General features: G+C 40.6%; 1 protein-coding gene across 1 annotated transcript in view; it reads right to left on the minus strand.

Moving 5' to 3' along the window:
• Positions 1 to 19,478, minus strand: part of C7 (complement C7) — a 57,028-nt gene that overhangs the window by 6,242 nt on the left and 31,308 nt on the right. Inside the window, exons 10-16 of the mRNA XM_027520141.1 lie at positions 19,207 to 19,373; positions 17,791 to 18,019; positions 14,769 to 14,940; positions 11,800 to 11,887; positions 9,634 to 9,766; positions 5,413 to 5,604; positions 414 to 504 (exon numbers count right to left, since the gene is read on the minus strand). Of these exons, the coding sequence (XP_027375942.1) occupies positions 414 to 504; positions 5,413 to 5,604; positions 9,634 to 9,766; positions 11,800 to 11,887; positions 14,769 to 14,940; positions 17,791 to 18,019; positions 19,207 to 19,373 (1,072 nt within the window). The remainder of the gene's footprint in view (positions 1 to 413; positions 505 to 5,412; positions 5,605 to 9,633; positions 9,767 to 11,799; positions 11,888 to 14,768; positions 14,941 to 17,790; positions 18,020 to 19,206; positions 19,374 to 19,478) is intronic.

A 19,478-nucleotide genomic window follows, 5' to 3' on the forward strand; every position in this document is an offset into this window, starting at 1 on the left:
AAATGTGTACACCACGACTAGAGAGTAGCCTCTGCTTGCAGCAACGAAGACCCAGCACAGCCCAAAATAAATGAACGATTAAAAAAAAAGTTTATGTCTCAAGGGAATTTCAGCCCTAATCTCCTCAAACTCTAAATCCTCAGGTTTTGTTATTTTGTCCCATTTTATACAGAAAACAAGCAGCCTTAAGTAATCCTTCAGCCTTTCTCACCAGCCAGATTAGAACACTGCCCGACACCACCAATGGTCAGCCCTGGTGATCCAGGCAAAAACAGGCAGCAGATGGACTGGATTGAAATGTGAAGGACCTTGATCCTTGGTCAGTAACACCTTTGATCCAACAGAGACTAGCATCTAAGAAATCATTCAATCTGTTTTGAATAAAATAAAACAGAGAATAAAACAGAGCTTACCCACATTCATAGGGCATTTTACAAACACATCTTGAATTCTGCAGTTTCTCCCAGGGCTGACATTTAGGCACTTTCGGTGTCAAAGGTGCTTCTAAAAGAAAAGAATAATGGAGATGTGACCATTAGGAGAAGAGCTTCTTTGTAGTAAACAAGGATTATTTCAATTGTTGAACCAGGCAATAAATTCTTATAATCAATAAATTAATAAAGCTATAAAGCATTTTATAAGAGGTACAGCGTCACAGACCCAACAAATAACGTCTTTGGTCATAATAGCCACCATTTCTTGAGCATGGACTCTTGATCCTGCCCTTTTTATATGATATTGAATTCTTCTTAATAAATAGCCATTTAAGAGATGAGGAAACTAAGAGTCAGAAAAGTCAAGAAATTCATGCTAGTTAACAAATTGTCCAAGCCAGGATTTAAGTCTATGTTTGTCTGAATTGAAGCCCCATGGTGTAGGCTCCCTTTCTTCAAAAAGGTGGAGTTTAAAATATCATATTAAGAGAGTAGCACTGAAACATAAACATTACACATGTAAAAGAGATAGCTAGTGGGAATCTGACGATTGATGCAGGGAGCTCAACCCAGTGTGCTGCGACAACCCAGAGGTATGGGATGGTGTGGGGAGTTGGAGGGAGGTTCAAGAGGAAGGGACACATACATACTTATGGCTGATTCACATTTTTGTATGGCAGAAACCAACACATTGTAAAGCAATTATCCTCCAATTAAAAATTTTTAAAGAGAAGGTGGGGTTTAAAAACCATGTGTTATTTGGGTACATTTTGCTCACTACACCTATCACGAGACAGAAAGCATACCATAAGCTGACCTATAGAAGAAGAACTCTTAGTATCTCAAGGATGACTATAATAATCTCTTACATGTAAATGTCCAAGTGGTCTCCCCTCAACAGTGAGTAAATGTCTGGAGGTATTTACATAGATAAAATCCTTTCCTTCATGTTTTCTACAAACTGATAGAAAGCCAATTATCATTCCAGTTTTGTCAGGGAAACACCTTGGTCTGACTTGCAAAGAGCTTAATTTGCCATGGCCACAGCTGGGCCTGACTACAAAGTGAACAGTGTTCATTTTGCCATTTCTACTTGCCTTGCCATTTCCACTTCCTGGCAGCTTCATTACAATGGAATTCCGTGGCATATACTTTTTCATCATCAAACTAGTTACCTGTTGCTGCTGCTGCTAAGACGCTTCAGTCGTGTCCAACTCTGGGAGACCCCATAGACGGCAGCCCACCAGGCTCCGCTGTCCCTGGGATTCTCCAGGCAAGAACACTGGAGTGGGTTGCCATTTCCTTCTCCAATGCATGAAAGTGAAAAGTGAAAGTGAAGTCGCTCAGTCGTGTCCGACTCTTAGGGACCCCATGGACTGCAGCCCACCAGGCTCCTCCGTCCATGAGATATTCCAGGCAAGAGTAGTGGAGTGGGGTGCCATTGCCTTCTCTGAGTTACCTGTTAGATATACCTATAAAGGTCATTTGTCTGAAGGTCATGTTTTTATAGATGCACAAACTGTAGAATGCTTCCTTACTTTTGGAAAACTTAAGAGCTTTAGACATGACAGGAAAATCTCATGAACAAGGAAGGCATAAACTTGTAAAAATGGTGGCAAGGTGAAGTGTGTCTGTCGTGTCCAGCATTGTCTGTAGCAAGTATTTATTCTTCAAGCATTTGTCTTTAAGATGGTATTATCTTAAATGCGATGTAGTATCCTGAATTGGATCCTAGACCATGAACACGACATCCGTGGAAAAACGTGATGAATGAAGAGTCTGTAGTTTAGTTGACAGTGTTGTACTAATTAATATTAATGCCTTGGTTTTGACCAACTAAATTATGTCAAGGTATGTGAGGTGTTAATAGTATTGGAAGATGGGTAAAGGGTATATGGAAACTATACTTGACAACTTTTCTGAAATCTTAAATGATTCCAAAATAAAATACTTTAATGGGATTATTTAGATCAATGCTTCTCAACCAGGGACAGTTTTGCTCCACAGGGGACATTAGGCAATGCCAAAGGACATTTTCAGTTGTCACCCCTGTGAGATAGCAGGGGCCAAGGATTCTGCCAAACATGTTACAATACATAGGACAGGCTCCCACAACAAAGAATTATCAGGTTCCAAAATTCCAATAGTGTCGGGGTTGAGAAAGTCTGATCTAAATGCACCCAAGCTGAAGTTCAATGATTAAGCTGTATAAATGAATTCTGCATTATTATTAGCAGTTTTTTGCTAATAATTCTTAAGGATAGAACTTTAGATTTTACATATTTTCTAAAAGTTCTCGTAATTGCTTTGTGAAAAATCACTTGTGGAATTACCTAGACAAGAGACTTGCATGTAGAAAGAACATGGCTTTGTCATCTTCATAGCTTAATTAACCAAGTAAACCCACTCTTAGAGCCCACCTACAGAATGTACCTTCACTATTTTAAAATCAAATATCTTCACATCAAGGCTAAATACCACTGGGGGTGGAGATAAATGAGAGACAAGTGTTTAATGGGTAGAGTTTCAGTTTGGGAAGATGGAATGTTGGATGACAGTGAGGGTTGAACAATAATGGGAATGTATTTAATGCTATTGAATTGCACATATTTAAATGGTTAAAATGATAAATGTTGTGTGTATTTTACTACAATTAAAAAACAAAAAGACTACTTAAACAGCAGGTATTGTAAAACTCTGGAGGCTAACAAACCTGGCCTTTTTTTGTTTGTTATAGGCTTATTTTAAGGGTAGTTATTATTGTTATCCATGTCTTTCAAAAAATACACAGGTTTGGAAAACATCCTTAATTAGAGCCTTAATAGAATTTGCTGAGGGGGAGAAAATTCATACCAAATTGTGCTATAAAGTGACTGAAAAAACATTTCAGAAAAAAAAAAGTATATAATTTCATTTAGAGGAAAAGAGAAACCTCATCAACTGTACATTGTTCTCTTTAATTTTAGCAATATTGGTACAGGTCCTTTACTTTATCCCAAATAAATTCACAGTGATGCTTCGGTGCGTGTGGAAAACAAAGCTGTCATCTCTGCTGTGGTCCTCTGACAGCCACAGAGCACGTGGGGTGGGCACGGAGGCCATTCCATTGAACAGGCTGCCCTCTCATTGTCCTCTATGGTCTATTTAATACCACAGCCCAGGTCTCCCATCACAGAACCCTCCAGGCAACCTACTCTCTTTTCAGTGGTGCACATCTAGTCTACCCAATATTATCACTCATGGAATCAACTACTTCATCTTCACCGGAGATGACAAACTTCAAAGTGAAAGTTGCTCAGTCGTGTCGGACTGTTTGCAACCCCATGGACTGTAGCCCACCAGGCTCTTCTGTCCATGGGATTCTCCAAGCAAGAAGACTGGAGTGAATTGCCATTCCCTTCTTCAGGGGATTTTCCCAATCCAGGGATTGAACAGAGACTCCTGCATTGCCAGGTGGATTCTTTATCATTTGAGTCACCAGGGAATATTATTGTTACTTATAGAATCAGCTATTTCATCTTTGCCATAGAAGACACACTTCAACATTGAATTAAAAATCATATACTCATGTACGGCAAAAACCAATACAACATTGTAAAGCAATTATCCTCCAATTAAAAATTTTTTTAAATCATATACTCAAGAAATAAGAATATCAAATAGAATGCAAGTATGACTTCTTCCTTGTTTTTAACTGTTGCAAGCATAATATTTTCCATTTATTAAAGTGAAAGTCACTCAGTCACATCCGACTCTTTGCAACCCCATGGACAATACAGTCCATGGAATTCTCCAGGCCAGAATATTGAAGTGGGTAGCCGTTTCCTTCTCCAGGGGGTTTTCCTAACCTAGAGATCAAATCCAGGTCGCCCGCATTACAAGCGGATTCTTTACCAGCTGAGCTACCAGGGAAGTCCATTTATTAAAAAATGTAAACAAAAAAGAAAGAGTTTATTTTGAAAACAAATCTTAAGTATCTCTGAACAGAAATAGTTTGGACCATGTTATACAAGTGGACTTATTCACAAAACAGAAATGGAATCACATAGAAAACATAGAAACAAACACATAGAAACACATAGAAAACAAACTTATGGTGAGCAGAAGGGAAGAGGGGAAGAGTTAAATTGGGAGGTTGGGATGGACATAAACACATTACAATATATAAAATAGGTACTAATAAGGACTTCCTGTATAGTACAGAAACTCCACTCAATACTCTATAAAGGCCAACATGAGCAAAGAATCTAAAAAAGAGTGGATACATGTGTACGTATAACTGATTCACTTCATTGTACACCTAAAACTAACACAACACTGTAAATCAACTATACTCCAATAAAAATTGAAAACATTTTATTTATTTATTTATTTATTTTTTTAAATTTTATTTTAAAGGCCATTTAAATTTGCCATGTGTTCAAAATACTGGATATTTGGATTTTTACTATTAAGAATAATTTCACAAACCACAATACTTTTCCTTTCATAACTTCTGCTTTGTAGGCTTAAATGTAAATGCTTTTAAATATTCAATTTCAATAACACTAATAAAGTAATAAATACTAATAAACTAATAAGTACTAATAAACCCAAAAATGAAATAGGCAGGATTTTATATAAATTGTGATCTCAACTCTGTATTTCATAAAAGTACCTTTTTAAAAAATCAGGAGGAAGCCAGAAATCAGCTTTTAGAAATTCTTTGTTTTTTTTGGTATCCTACAAATATAAAACTAATCTTGGATATGAAGGATTTAAGTTAAAATCTGAGAATCACCTGGGCTATTCTTGCCTTTCCTTGAATTCTGCGAGTCTATGTGTTATATGCAAAAAAATCTAGTTACCCAGTCTAGACCTCCTTCTCATAGTGGGGTCTGGATGGAGGGAATGATTCCGTTACAGCAGTTCAGGACGGCCACAGGGACTCTCACTCCCAGAGTCCATGTGTCCGTGGACAGACCCAGGAGCCACTCACCTCTCTGCACACACTGGACATCCTTTACCTCAGGGCTCCACTTAAGGCTGGAACTACAGAGAAATGTCGAGGGACCTTCTAAGGATCTGCCGCCTGAACAGGAAATGGTCACCTTCTCGCCAATGGTGTAGAAAGGTTTGTGGGGATGACTCTGTATGCCATCCATCAGTGCAGGCAGAACGCAGGCAATTTCTAAAGAGAAAAGAGAGCAGAATACAAGGTTCCTTGCTTTCCTAGACCATCTTTTTAAAAATGACAGCCCTGAATGGTGCTGATACACTTGTTCTACTTTTTCAAATTAGAGGACAAGGTAGAAAAGGTGAGTTCACTCTTAGAAGGCCCTGAAAGACATGTCCCACCGTGCTTGTCATGTAGTGATGTAAACGACTGAAAACCAAGACAGTTCCCACCCTCTCACCCCTGCCCTCACAGTCATATGACAATTTAAAATGAATAAGCACTATAAGGTCCCCAAGTCCAGCCTGCTGTCAAAACTGGACTTTTCACAGCTGCCACTTCTCTCTCTCATCTGGTGAAGTCTCACCAAAATTTTCCCAAGAGCTGTGTTCATTTGCATATCATTGCATATGTCCAATTAGATATTTTGCTATCTGAAATTTTTAAAGAACCACCTTTAACCTTGCAACCATAAAAGTGCTAAATCTTTCTTGGTTTCCCATTTCTATCTTTCCTTATTCCATTACAGTCATTAGTTCATATCTTCTACTTAAAAAAAAAAAATGAAAAACATGCATAATGGTAGAAAGCAAGTCAGAATTAATGACTTAAAAAAAAATCTTTCTAGTGGGATTTTGGACAATATTCTACAAAGTCCTGCTCTATTTTGGCACCATTTTTATCAGAAAATCCATTCATTCATTCAAAACCAGCATTTACTGAGGGCCTACACTTGGCCAAGTGTGTTGAATGCTGCTATGGACACAAAATATTGCTCACATACTCCACCTTCAAATAGCTAATAATCTAGCATCAGGACTGTTTATTTCTGGCCATGATATATTTGCTGGTTTCACACTAATGCTCCCACTAAGACATATAGGAAAGCTGTACAAGTTATAAGAAAAACTATTTCTGAGAGCATCAGAGAACAATCAGAGAGCATCAGAGAACAATCAGAGCAGTGGAAATCCCAAGGTATAAGACTCTAGAAAAAGGAAAGTCTAAAGCAGTGATTACAACATTTGATAATGTTTTTGTCCTTGAGGCTATTTGTAAATTTAAAACAAAAAAAAAATTTTTTTAATGTGCTGAAGGGCTGCTAAACTAAGGAGAAAGCTGCAGCTCTGAAGCTGAATAGCTACAGAGAGTTTTTAGCAGTCTCGCAGGGCTAGGAGATCAAAAATTAAAGTCCAGTCCTGTTACAAAAAAGCAGCCTCAGTAGAAATCCAATACTTTCCCTTATGATCCTTTAATGGTTATGACCTAGGATAAAGGTAAACTGGACATAAATCAACTTTGTTCTTGCCAGAAACAAACCTAATCTTTTTTCTAGAGAAGGATAACATCATCCAAAGTCTCAAATTATTTATTTTTTTACAAATAAAGTCTGGCATTCAATCAAAACTAATCTAATATTCAAAAATACAACAGAAACAGATCTACAGCAGATCCAGACGATGGGGCTAACAGACACAAGCCATGAAATAACTATGATTAGTATGTTGGAAAAAATTAAATTAGAAGAGGGAGAGTTTCCACAGAGAATTAGAAAGTATAGAAAAGTGGACAAATGGTTTATCTGGAATTGGAAAATGAAATTAAGAATTCAGTAGAGTTCTTGAAAGCAGATTATAACAAGAGTACCGAGAATTAAAAAACTAGAATATAGATCAACAGAACATACTTAGAATGAAACAGAAAGAGAAAAATTGATGTAAAGCAAAGAAATATAGGGCATTCCCTCGTGGTCCAGTGGTTGAGACTCAGTGCTTTCATTGCCGCGGGCCTGGATTTGATCCCAGGTCAAGGAACTAAGAGGCTTCGGCTTCCCTGATGTTTCAGATGGTAAAGAATCTGCCTGCAATGCGGGAGATCCAGGTTTGATCCACGGGTCAGGAAGATCCCCTGGAGAAGGGAATGGCAACCCACTCCAATATTCTTGCCTGGAAAATCCCATGGACATAGGAGCCTGGCAGGCTACAGTCTATAGGGTCGCAAAGAGTCAGACACAACTGAGTGACTAACATTTTCACTTTCAAGTAACTAAGATCCCAAAACAAACATAAAAAGAAAGAAATGTAGCACACACACACACACATATATATACACGTATGTATATGTGTATACTTTGTAAAAAATGTCTCATCGATGTCTCATGAGCAGAGGTGGGCAAGAATTAGACAGCAATATTTAAGGAAAAAGGTGAATAATTTTTTAAAATTGACAAAAGACATTAAAGGATAGGTTAAAAAATGCTTTGAAGATCAACTAGGACAAAGAAAATCACGCTTAGGCACATCAGAGTAGAGTTGCTTCTAAAAAAAAAAAAATTCTTAGAAACATCTAGATCAAAACAGTATATGATTTCCAAAGGAGAAACAATAAACCTAAAAGTTGACTTCTCACTAGAAAATAATGAAGTCAGAAGGCAATGTAAAAAAATCTTTAAAGGGCTGAAAGACAATAATTCCTTACCCAGTAAAAATATCCTTCAAAAGTAAAGATAAAACAAGAATGTTGCAGATGAACAAAGAGTGGGACAATTCCTCACCAGTAGATACACAATAAAGAAAAAGAAGCTCTTAAAGCAAAGTAATCTTTTCAAAGAACCGACTTTTAGCTTCATTACTCCTAGCTAGGGAATATTTATTAATACATTCTATTCAGTAGTATTGATATCCTATTTCTTCTGAAAGACTCAAGGGTGGAGAGACAGAGAGACAGAGACAAAGGAAACAGGAGAATTTCCAAGTCATTAATAAAAAGACTAAAAAACCACCAGAAAAAAAATGTCCAAAAGACTAGACAGCCATTTCATCATAAAAAAGTATCCAAATGGCAATAACTATATGAAAACAGGCTTAACAACATTAGTCATCAGAAGAAATACAAATTTTAAAATACAAATTAGAAAACAAGATACTGCTACACACTCACCACTATGGCTAAAAAAAATTTTAAAGATAGATGTTATCAAGTGTAGGTGAGGATACAGAGCAATCTTGACTTCTTGGATTCTGTCCAAGATGTAAATTGATACAACCACTTGGAAAACTGGTGTGGTGGTTTAGTCCCTAAGTAATGTCCGACTCTTGCAACCCCATGGACTGTAGTGCGCCAGGATCCTGTATCCACGGGATTTCCCAGGCAAGAATACTGGAGTGGGTTGCTGTTTCCTTCTCCAGGGGATCTTTCTGACCCAGGGATTGAACCCACATTGCCTGCATTGCAAGTGGTCTCCTGCCCTGCAAGTGGATTCTTCACCAAAATCGGTAGCATACCAAATCTAAACGTGTGTGTGCCTGATAACTCAGATATTTCACTAATAGGTATGTACCCAAGAGAGTAAAATGTATGTGCATGCAGACTTTCCTCACACAGCACAGAACAATCAATATAGGAAAAATACATCCCAGTAGTGCTGTCTATCCATCTGCTACAGAATCTTACATTGTAGAACAGCTGAGAGGGAAACCCGAGAACAGTGATAGGGTGATATGACATACAGGAGCACTTACTCAGAGGCCTGGATCTAAACAGACTAGGCTCCAAAGCACTTGAGGAAGTAGACTGTAGTACATCCCTGCTAACTGAACTCTGAAGAATGTCTTCACTAGGACTGAGAACTGGCTAGAACTTGGCTAGAACTGAGCTTCCTGACCTATTCTGATTTACCCCAGAAACTTTAAAATTGCAATTAGGATTTCCCTGGTGGTCCAGTAATTAAAATTCCATTAGTCACATGCTGCCAATGCAAGGGATACTGGATTAGATCCCACGGGCCATGTGGTGCAGCCAAAAAAGAGTTTAAAAAAAAAAAAGGAATAAAAACGTAGTAAAATGTGCCTCGTCTAACAGGACCACTATCAACTACAGAAAGCTGAGGATTTTTTCAAGGTACTCCTGAAACCTGATTGGAATCATATGAGCCTTTCAGGAAAAAAAAGAGATCAAGACAGGAGTACATGATGAGTAGCTCTTTATTCTGATTTATTCCTTCCCACTCATCTTAAATGAAATACCACGACCAAGGCCACTCACTCTGACAATGCATATTCCCAACAAGCCACTGCAAATCTTCTCCACATCTGGCAACAGGGTCTCCAACCAGAGAGTATCCTTCTTTGCAAGTATACATTATGTTTTTCCCAACAGGAAATGTGGCACCTTCATCCTAAATAGAAATAAAAGATGGAGAGAGGAAGAATACATCTCTTTTGCATTAATAAATTGTTTCTTTAGATATATTCAGCCTAAAAACCATGACTTCTGTAATCATTAGGCAAACTACATTCAAATAGCTCACTTTGAAAACTGTCCTTAAAATAATTTTTTCCTGTACAGTCCTAATTAACAACACTGATACCATCATTAATTGAAATAAAGATATTAATGCCACTGTACTATAATTTATTGACTGCTTCCCAAATGAAGCACTGTACTAAGCATTTTATCAAAATTATTTGAATGGATACTGCCCAAGTAACTTCTCTTATACTTTCAGGAAAGTCTGTTATCAGATTTCAGAAATGTCTTTGTCAGTCAACTCTTCCTAGTGAGGTGTTATGGGCTGTCCACTGGCAATCACACCCAACAAAAGCCATTATGAACACGGAGAAATGTTTACATCGTATCAACATGTTCATGGAAGTCTGCATTTCCCACTGACGACTTTTAAGAGAAGCATAAGGTTGCTCTTCGCCCACCACCCTCCCGTGCCCCGTCACGTTGCTGGAGCTGGGTCAGATTTGAGGACATGTCATTAGCCCATAATGCCAAGAGGTAAGATTTCATGGTGAAGCAAGGAAGAATCTGAAGTCTGAGCCTTTAGGGAGTCATCATGCTTGTTTGGTTTCTCTATTGGTGCCTTTCTTTATCCTTTTAGTTCTCTGCTACTCAAGGGGGTGGTAAAGAAAATCGGCCTGGAAGAGGACTTGCAGCTGGAACAGCTCTGCTGTGGGCATTAGAACAAAATTCTATGGAGCCTGCTTCTCAAAGTCCTGCTCATCCTGATCCATTCTGGCTCCATTACGGGAGTTGATAGGAAACACAGCACCCAGATTGGCATCGAGATTTGCAGAAAATGGGGAAAGATATTTAATCTGCTTTGGTTCTAGCCCCTTCCTCTTTCTTGCAGAAGGGACCTCTGTATGAGAAAGTCTAACTCAACAGTGTCTAAACCTGGCCGTCTCTGTCAGAATCACTAGCAGCAATTTTAAAACAAAGAAAAAAGATTCTCAGGCTCTACCCCAAACTTACAAAATGAGGGGTGTTGGGGGGAGAAGAAAGGTCAAGTAATAATCTATTGTTCAGTTCCCTGGGTGCCTGTGAGGTAGCCAGTCCACAGGACAGTGTTTAGAACCTCCAGTTCTTTACAGGTCACCCATGCACTGCAGCTGAAGACAGCACACACCTCTGAATAGTACCTACGTCTGGGGACATTTCAGCAGACACTCAGTGAGTATATGTTCAAGGGCCTGGCATTTGAGAGACAGAAACTGCCATGGACCAAGCATGGCTGGTGGCGTTGAGAAAATCCTGATGAACAGCAACTCCTTTGTGAGCACAGAGACACTTACTGGGGTTTGGAGCCAAAGTTTCATCATAACAAGGAGTGAGAAGAGCATGAATTAATATGGTCCCAAAGGCAAGAAAGTTCTCCCGAATGACAGTGGCAGATGACTCGTGTTCCTTCCTGAACAAGAAAATTGCTCAAAGTACCATGACCCATATCTCGCCAGACACTGGCTAAATGTCACACTGGCTAAATGTCTCACTGGCTCCTAGAATAAATAGAATGCTTCACCCCAGCCCTGGTAGTCATGAAAAACTTTAAGCGACTCCTTTCAATGGAAAAAATACGGAACGTTCTCTATATTGAAAACCTTGCTTATAGATTCCTACTTTCATGTTCAGAATGGAAATGTTTAGCAGCCCTCTGGCATGATTACATTTCTAATTCATTGGGTGGTGATATTGATTTCCCTTACCATAGGAGATACACTGCCTTCTGCAGAATTCTAATCACTTTGGGCCAAAGAAGAAAAATCACAAACTAAAACCTGATTAAAAACTGAAAGGCACACATAAAATGCTTTTTAGCACTGCTTCATCACAGGAGGAGGAAGTAGATTATGAACATCAGTAGAGAGCTAGAACTCAGAGCAAAGAGGATATGTAAAGAAAAAAATCTCTTTCATAACCAACTTGAACAAATCCGTCTTTCAAGGCAGGAGGTGATGAACAGAATTTTGTTGGAACCAAAGACAAGGGAAAACAATGTGGCTCGAGCAATCTGAAAAGAAAAGGAAATAAAACATAATTAATGTGATGGATTTGCTACTGTTAATAAAAATTTTACACTACAGTGAATTTTTCATTTGCATCTGAAGGGACTCCATCATGTGATGTGATGTTTTTGCCATTCTCAGAACCAAACATCTGATCACATCCACGACACAAACACAAACTTGAGCTTCCAAAAGATAACAACCAGGTCAGTAGTGCAGAAAATAAGCATAAAGAAAAGAAAAAGAAGTAAAAGTGTTTGGACAACACACATCCTTATATGACTTCTAGAGGACAACCATCTAACACTACTTTTTCTCCTACTGTCTGTCTCTTAAATACGTTAAACACAGAATTAATTCTCTATTGAAAATAAGGTAATTCAAGTTCGTAATCCTGGAAGAGAGATAACACAAAATAACCACTTTTGACGGAGGGCTCTCTATATGCTAAGCACCATGGCAGATGCTCTACAAATGTGCCTCAGCTCAATTCACATGCACAGTAACCCCCTGAGATATGTGGGAAAAGTCTCAGAAAGTTTGAGTAACTTGTCCAAGGTTATAGAGGAAAAAATACCAGGACTAGACTCAAATCTAGTCAGTTGCTGTTGTTCAATCGCTCAGTCATGTCAGACTCTCTGCAACCCCACGGACTGTAGCATGCCAAGCTTCCCTGTCCTTCACCATCTCCCGAGGTTTGCTCAAACTCATGCCCATTGATGCCATGCACCCCCCTCAGCCTCTGTAGGCTCCTTAAACTTATGCTCTTTCTACCTCTCACGAGGCAATCTCTAGCGGGGCTCAAAATAATTGAATTCAAGCTGGTCCCTGTGGGGCTCCCAGGCAGGGAGGCCTATTTTTGTCCCCTGATTCTTATAGGCAAGACTCCAGCCTCCATGACCTTCCTTAAGGGCAGATTTAAATAGTTGCTCATCAAGGGAGAAGCAACCAAGAAAACAGCTGAGGTAAGACTAAGGAGACCCATCAGCTGAGATGAAGAGAGTGCAAGCCAAGTACACACCCTGATCTTGTCAGAGACCCCACCCTTGGACGTTTGTTATAAAACCCCCTCAGCAGATCCTCTGGGCTTGGGACACACAGTTTCTTGAGGCAGAAGCCTGCTATGTCCTCCTTTGCCTGGCACAGTAATAAAGCTATCCTCTTCTACTTCACCCAAAACACTGTCTGCAAGATTTAATTCAGCACTGGCACAGAGAGGCCGAGCTTTCGGCATCATGATCATGGTAACGGTGACAGCCATCATTAGGCAATGATTATCAGTGGTGCCTCTGAGGTCACTCTTTCACCAATATTAACTCCACTCCAGGAACATGAAATCTGAAGGGAAGCCTTACAAATAGCCTCTGAATGTCACCTCCTTCTGAGCTGAGTTCCTTATATTCTTGCAACAACTGAGGAAACTCAGAAATGTGACTCAGTAAGCATAGTTTTCCTTTTTGTACTAAGGAGGAAGAGGATATTTTCTCTCTTCTGAGCACCAAGAAGAGAGAATTCTCTCAGAGCTTCCTTAGGAGGCTCCTGTCCATCCAGCTTTATGTCTGCGGGCGAGGAAACACACCCACTGGGGCCAAGGCTCCCTCAGAGACCCTCGTCTTTCCAGAAATCTGTGCCCTGAATGCAGCTTTCTCCTCCTTCCAGATTTCATGTTTGCCAGCTGACTTCCCAGGTGGCACTAGTGGTAAAGAACCCGCCTGCCAATGCAGGAGATGTAAGAGGTGCAGGTTCAATCCCTGGGTCGGGAAGATCCCCTGGAGGAGGACATGGCCACACACTCCAGTATTCTTGCTGGAGGCACCCAAGACTTAGGAATAAGGCATCCCATCTCCCTATGCTAATACCACACACCCAAGCATCTTACATTTCGTCAACTCACGTGACCTTCGAATTATCTTTGTAGAATGTTTGCTAATCCCTGATCAGAAAAGGTTAATAAAGACGGTGTTAAAGAATGGGGTGTGCCATAAAGAATTCCAACCCAGGGGAACAATTCAGCAATGAAGTATTTTTAAAGATAGCTTTTGCGAGATCCTGACCAATAGGAAGTCGGTATCAGACAACTGGGTTAATCAGTGAAGATGTTAACCATCTCAAATACGTGCCTGATGCTTTGTCCAAAGAAAATAAAGAAGAGGGGTGGTAAAGCTGAAAATAATACAACTGTTATTGACAGCCTACTTTGTGCCTGGCACTGTACTCATTACTTTGTGTTCTTAACCTCATTTAATTCTGACAACTTTCTGTTATCACTGTATCTACTATTTTTATCCTAATTTTAGGGGTGTGCAGTTAACTTGCTCAAGGTCTCAGAGCAGGCAGGTGGCAGATCTGCTTGATGCCAAAGCTGCTGCTCACATCCACTGAGCCAGACCACCTCCCAGTTCCGCAGCCTTTTGTAACAGCTGCTTCAGGAAAACCTGAAGCACACATGAGGGCTTCCCAGGTGATGTTAGTGGTAAAGAGCCCAACTACCAATGCAGGAGAAGCAAGAGATACAGGTTCAGTCCCTGGGTCTGGACGATCCCCTGGAGTAGGAAACACAACCCACTCCAGTATTCTTGCCTGGAGAATCCCCATGGACAGAGGGCTACAGTCCATAAGGTTGCAAAGAGTCAGACACAACTGAGCGACTTTAGCACGTCCAGATCAAAGAACAGAGGAATGTCATCTAGAGTCAAGGCACTCTCAGTGATTCTTACTTGCCACATGCCTCTCCCATTCAGCTGACCCCAGTGCTAAAAACCAAGCACTCCCTGATAAAATCATCACATAGGGTTTAAATGTTTCAATAGCAGCCATAATGTATTCCATGCGTCTGCAGAGGGCATTGAGTTTTATGTAATTGCCAGGAGGTCTGGACTCCATTACCGCAAATGCTCCAGCTCCTCGTCTTCGCATTGCCTGGTTTCTGAGGTTTCGCCAATGCAGGATTTCCCACCCGCACTGGGAGACGGGTTATTGCATTGTCGGCTTCTTGTTTTCTTCCCTTGAACACAGGGACCCCAAGAGGACCAGCAGTTCCACCCTCCATCCACCCCTCCTGCAAATAAAGAGAGATTTTTTGGAGAGCACTTGGAGAGAAAGATTTCTGTGCTTAATACTAAGCTTTCTGCTAAGTGGTGATTGAGGGAGGGGACAATCCGGAGTGCACTCCCTTCACTCTGTTCACTGAGGTCTTGCACAATGCCCAGACTGTCCCTGCACACTGACTAGGACTGTCCATATTAAGACTGCATTAACAACTTTCTTGCAAAAATATCTTAAATTTGTGTATTATTTTACATTTTCAAAGCACTTCCACATGCATTTTTTCATTCATTTAGTTCTCACAAGAATTAATGGAGGTGGCCAAGAGGTCTGTTAAAATTTTCATTTGATAGGCATGGAACCCAAAACCAAATGGTTAAATGCTATGTCCAGTGCTGTACTGTCAGCCGAGTGCCACATCCTGACTGTAACTCGGTCTTACAGCTGAATCCAGGCTCTTTTTTTTTTTATCACCTCACAGTCTCTCAATAAAGGCACACAAGGTCCTATTGTTAAAACAGTGATTGGGCCTCAGAAGAACATAGTCTATTGGGTATCCAGGGTTGGAGCTGTATAACATGAGGAAATATGCAAGTAGGAGAAATGTGTCTACCTCCTGTCAGCATCCTTCTTAAACTGCAGGTACCTCCTCACTCACCCTGGCCACCTTCCACCTCAGGGCTGGTTCCTGTCTCATAGTTTTTAGTATTTTTCCCATCATGTTCCTTGGGGCAGGTAAGAGAGAATTTGAAACATATACTAAGAAATTTGCTTTCCAAGTTAGAAACTAATCTCAGGAACCACTCCCTCAAAGCATTATTTTCTGCTAATAGAAGAGGGTGTTTACTGCTCCTTAGCTATTTCTACTGGAGAAGGCAATGACACCCCACTCCAGAACTCTTTTGCCTGGAGGATCCCATGGATGGAGGAGCCTGGTGGGCTGCAGTCCATGGGGTCGCTGGGAGTCGGACACGACTGAGCGACTTCACTTTCACTTTTCACTTTCATGCATTGGAGAAGGAGATGGAAACCCACTCCAGTGTTCTTGCCTGGAGAGTCCCAGGGACGGGGGAGCCTGGTGGGCTGCCGTCTATGGGGTCACACAGAATTGGACTGTGCAGCAGCAGCAGGAGCAGCTATTTCTGCTGCGTGACCTACATCCCTCTTCTTCCCCTCTCTTCCCCAACACTCACTCCTCAGTATTGTGCACACCGAAACTAAAATAATTTGTATAATAATTTTACCCAATCTTCCTTACTCTTTCTTCCACAATTAGAAATTGAGTTGTGTGTATGTGTGTGCTTAGTCACTCAGTCATGTCCGACTCTTTGTGACCCCATGGGCTGTAGCCCACCAGTCTCCTCAGTCCATGGGGATTCTGCAGGCAAGAATACTGGAGTCGGTTGCCATGCCCTCATCCAGGGGATCTTCTCAACCCAGAGATCGAGCCCAGTCTTCCGCATTCCAGGCAGATTGTTTACCATCTGAGCCATCGGTATTAATAGTAGGTAATAAGAGCTTGATGTTTTATGATTGCTACTCCATTCCTCACCAGCAGGCGGAGCTTCCAGTTTAGCTGCTGCTGCTGCTAAGTCACTTCAGTCGTGTCCGACTCTATGCAACCCCATGGACAGCAGCCCACCAGGCTCCCCCGTCCCTGGTATTCTCCAGGCAATAACACTGGAGTGGGTTGCCATTTCCTTCTCCAATGCATGAAAGTGAAAAGTCAAAGTGAAGTCGCTCAGTCGTGTCCGACCCTCAGCGACCCCATGGACTGCAGCCTTCTAGGCTCCTCCATCCACGGGATTTTCCAGGCAAGAGTACTGGAGTGGTCCAGTTTAGCAAACAGCTGTAAATCAACCCTTCAAAGGAATGAATGACAGAGGTGGTATTTTAATTTATCAGGACTGGTCACTTGGGAAGATATTAGGAGGCAAAGATGCTTTCTTGATGTTTGTCTATAAGCAACCATGGTTTAGTCATCTATTCATTCATTTATCAAACATTTATTTATTAAGTCACTTAATGAATCAAGCCCTATGTCAGGCTCCAGGAATAAAGGAAGCAAACAGTTCTGACCTTAAGAAATGAGTTTCGAGATGAAAGAGCCACATAAATAAATATAAAAACAAATATACACAAATCGTCTCATACTTTGCCTACTCATAAAGTCAACTTCATGTGCTAAATACTTAAAGCACCAAAAGCTCTGTTGAGTACACAGCTGTTGTTCAACAAATATTTGTGAATGAATGATTAATTGATGGGACATAATGGAAAATAAAAACAGTAGTGTTTCCAAAGGCTTGCCACCAGAAAGGTTGGTCAGTGCAGACGAAAGCTCTGTAGACCTAAGTTAAGACAAAACTTTACTGAGATGACCATGGAAGGATGGAACATGTTTCAGGCAATAAATCTATTCTAATGGAGAGTGGAGGACTGGAGGCAGGTCTGTTATTTCAGCGGCTTCCCTGGTGGCTCAGATGGTAAAGAATCTGCCTGCAATGCAGAAGACCCGGGTTCATTCCCTGGGTCAGGAAGATCCCCTGGAGAAGGGAATTGGCAAGCCACTCCAGTATTCTTGCCTGGAGAATCCCATGGACAGAGGAGCCCGGCAGGCTACAGTCCACGGGATCACAAAGAATCAGACACAACTGAAGCAACTGACACTTTCTGTTAGTTCAGATGGGGAAATCAGGGAGACAGCGAAGGGCCCTGACCCCCGCAGCTACAGTCTGGAGGTGGAGTAGAGAGGGAGAGTCAGATTCAAAGCCTGATGAGACTTTGCCCTATATCCATACATGAAGAAGCACAGTCTCAGAGGCCAGAGGGAAAGTGGCCACCATAAATGCAGCACACTGACCTGCTTGGTCCCCTAAGAGGACGCCTTGCTCACACGCCACACCAGACGTTTTCGGTTTGCAGTAGCACTGACACTGGCTTCCCTGAACAGTGGCCATGCCACCATTGTGACAAGGCCGGCAATGGCAGGGGTCAAATTCATCCAGGTACTCCTCGATGGCCCGTTTCAGGTAGAGCTTTTTCACAGAGGCACAGGGTACTTCCTTGACCAGTTCATACAAAGGCGTTAGCTACACAGATAAAGACATCACATGGTCAGTAATCAGAGTTCTAGTAAGAATATTTTCCTTTCAGCATTTTGGCTCAACCCCATTAAAATAAAATCAAAAGCCACTTATCTTCATTCCAACTATTTCTTTTTCAAATAAAAAAAGAAAGCAACCCACTTTCTTTACAAGACAAATCTAGGGAAAACTAGGAATATTATTTGCATTTTGTGTGAATGCATAAATTTTTTAAAACCAATAGGACCTTCATTTTCTAGTTATTAAAAGATAATTTTGAAGACCACACATTTCCACCCTTGCAAGATTCAGGTTCTCTTCAAGGTGATGTGCCACATATGTTGTAGACTATGCATTTCTTAACAAGTTAACATGTATAAATCTGAAGCTGTTTTTACTGGTGCCTGTCTTTTTTTTTTTTAATGAGTGTCACAGATCAAGTTTTTGTGTGTTGTGTTCCTAACACCATTTTCCCCATAAGCCCTGTGGTCTTTATTGCACAGTTTTGCCTAACTCTCTGATTTTTAGGAACACATATGTTGTGTTATACAAGAACTGACTGTACCAATAAAACATCCTAAAATTCTGCCAGCCAAATTGATTCTATCTTTTTAGAATTAACCTGCATGACTCCAGGAACCGATAAACCATGGGCACAGGAAGACAAATGATCTGACAAATGTAATACTAGACAAGCCTAAGTACCTTCCTATTGAAAGAATCTATAACTCCTCTGAATCAGGGACCAGGAAGGCATAACCCAATTTAGGTCAAATGCTAGAAATGCAAATGTTAGCATTAATTTCTCTTGGGATTTACAGGACATTTAACCTTTACAACTGAAATATGGACATACAAGATAATGAACCTTCTGTTTCCTATTATGTATGCATTCATTTCACTATACAAACCATAATTGGGATACAGAAAACGCTAATTACAGCCTTCTCTGTTTAAGCACCTTGATTTAATCTCACTTTCCCAGTGCAAATAAACATGACTGCTTTCTGATGCTTTCTTCTTCCTTTTTTTTTTTTTTTTTTTAATGTTTTTTATTGGAGTACAGCTGATTAACAATGTTGTAACAGTTTCAGATGCACAGCAAAGGGACTCAGCCATATATAAACATGTTTCCATTCTCCCCCAAACTCCCCTCCAATCCAGGCCGCCACCTAGCGCTGAACATCACATACCTTTTGTTTTATGACTTCAGGAAGATCAGGTACAGATCCTGCCCACTGAGAATATCGCCGTTTGTTTCCAGCAGGATTGTTCAGATCCAGGTAACTAAGGCCAGCCAAGAAGCCAGAATGTCCTCCTCTGACAAATGGGACCCCTCGCAACAAATTGCCCTCATTTTCTACTCAAGGAAAAATCAAATAAGTTCAGATGTACAAATGAAATGAGAATGAGAAAATGAAATTGAAAGTCTATCAAGTATTTTAACACAATCCATTTAATTGTA

This window comes from Bos indicus x Bos taurus, chromosome 20 (genome assembly GCF_003369695.1).
Source record: "Bos indicus x Bos taurus breed Angus x Brahman F1 hybrid chromosome 20, Bos_hybrid_MaternalHap_v2.0, whole genome shotgun sequence".
In the NCBI taxonomy this organism is placed as follows: domain Eukaryota; kingdom Metazoa; phylum Chordata; class Mammalia; order Artiodactyla; family Bovidae; genus Bos; species Bos indicus x Bos taurus.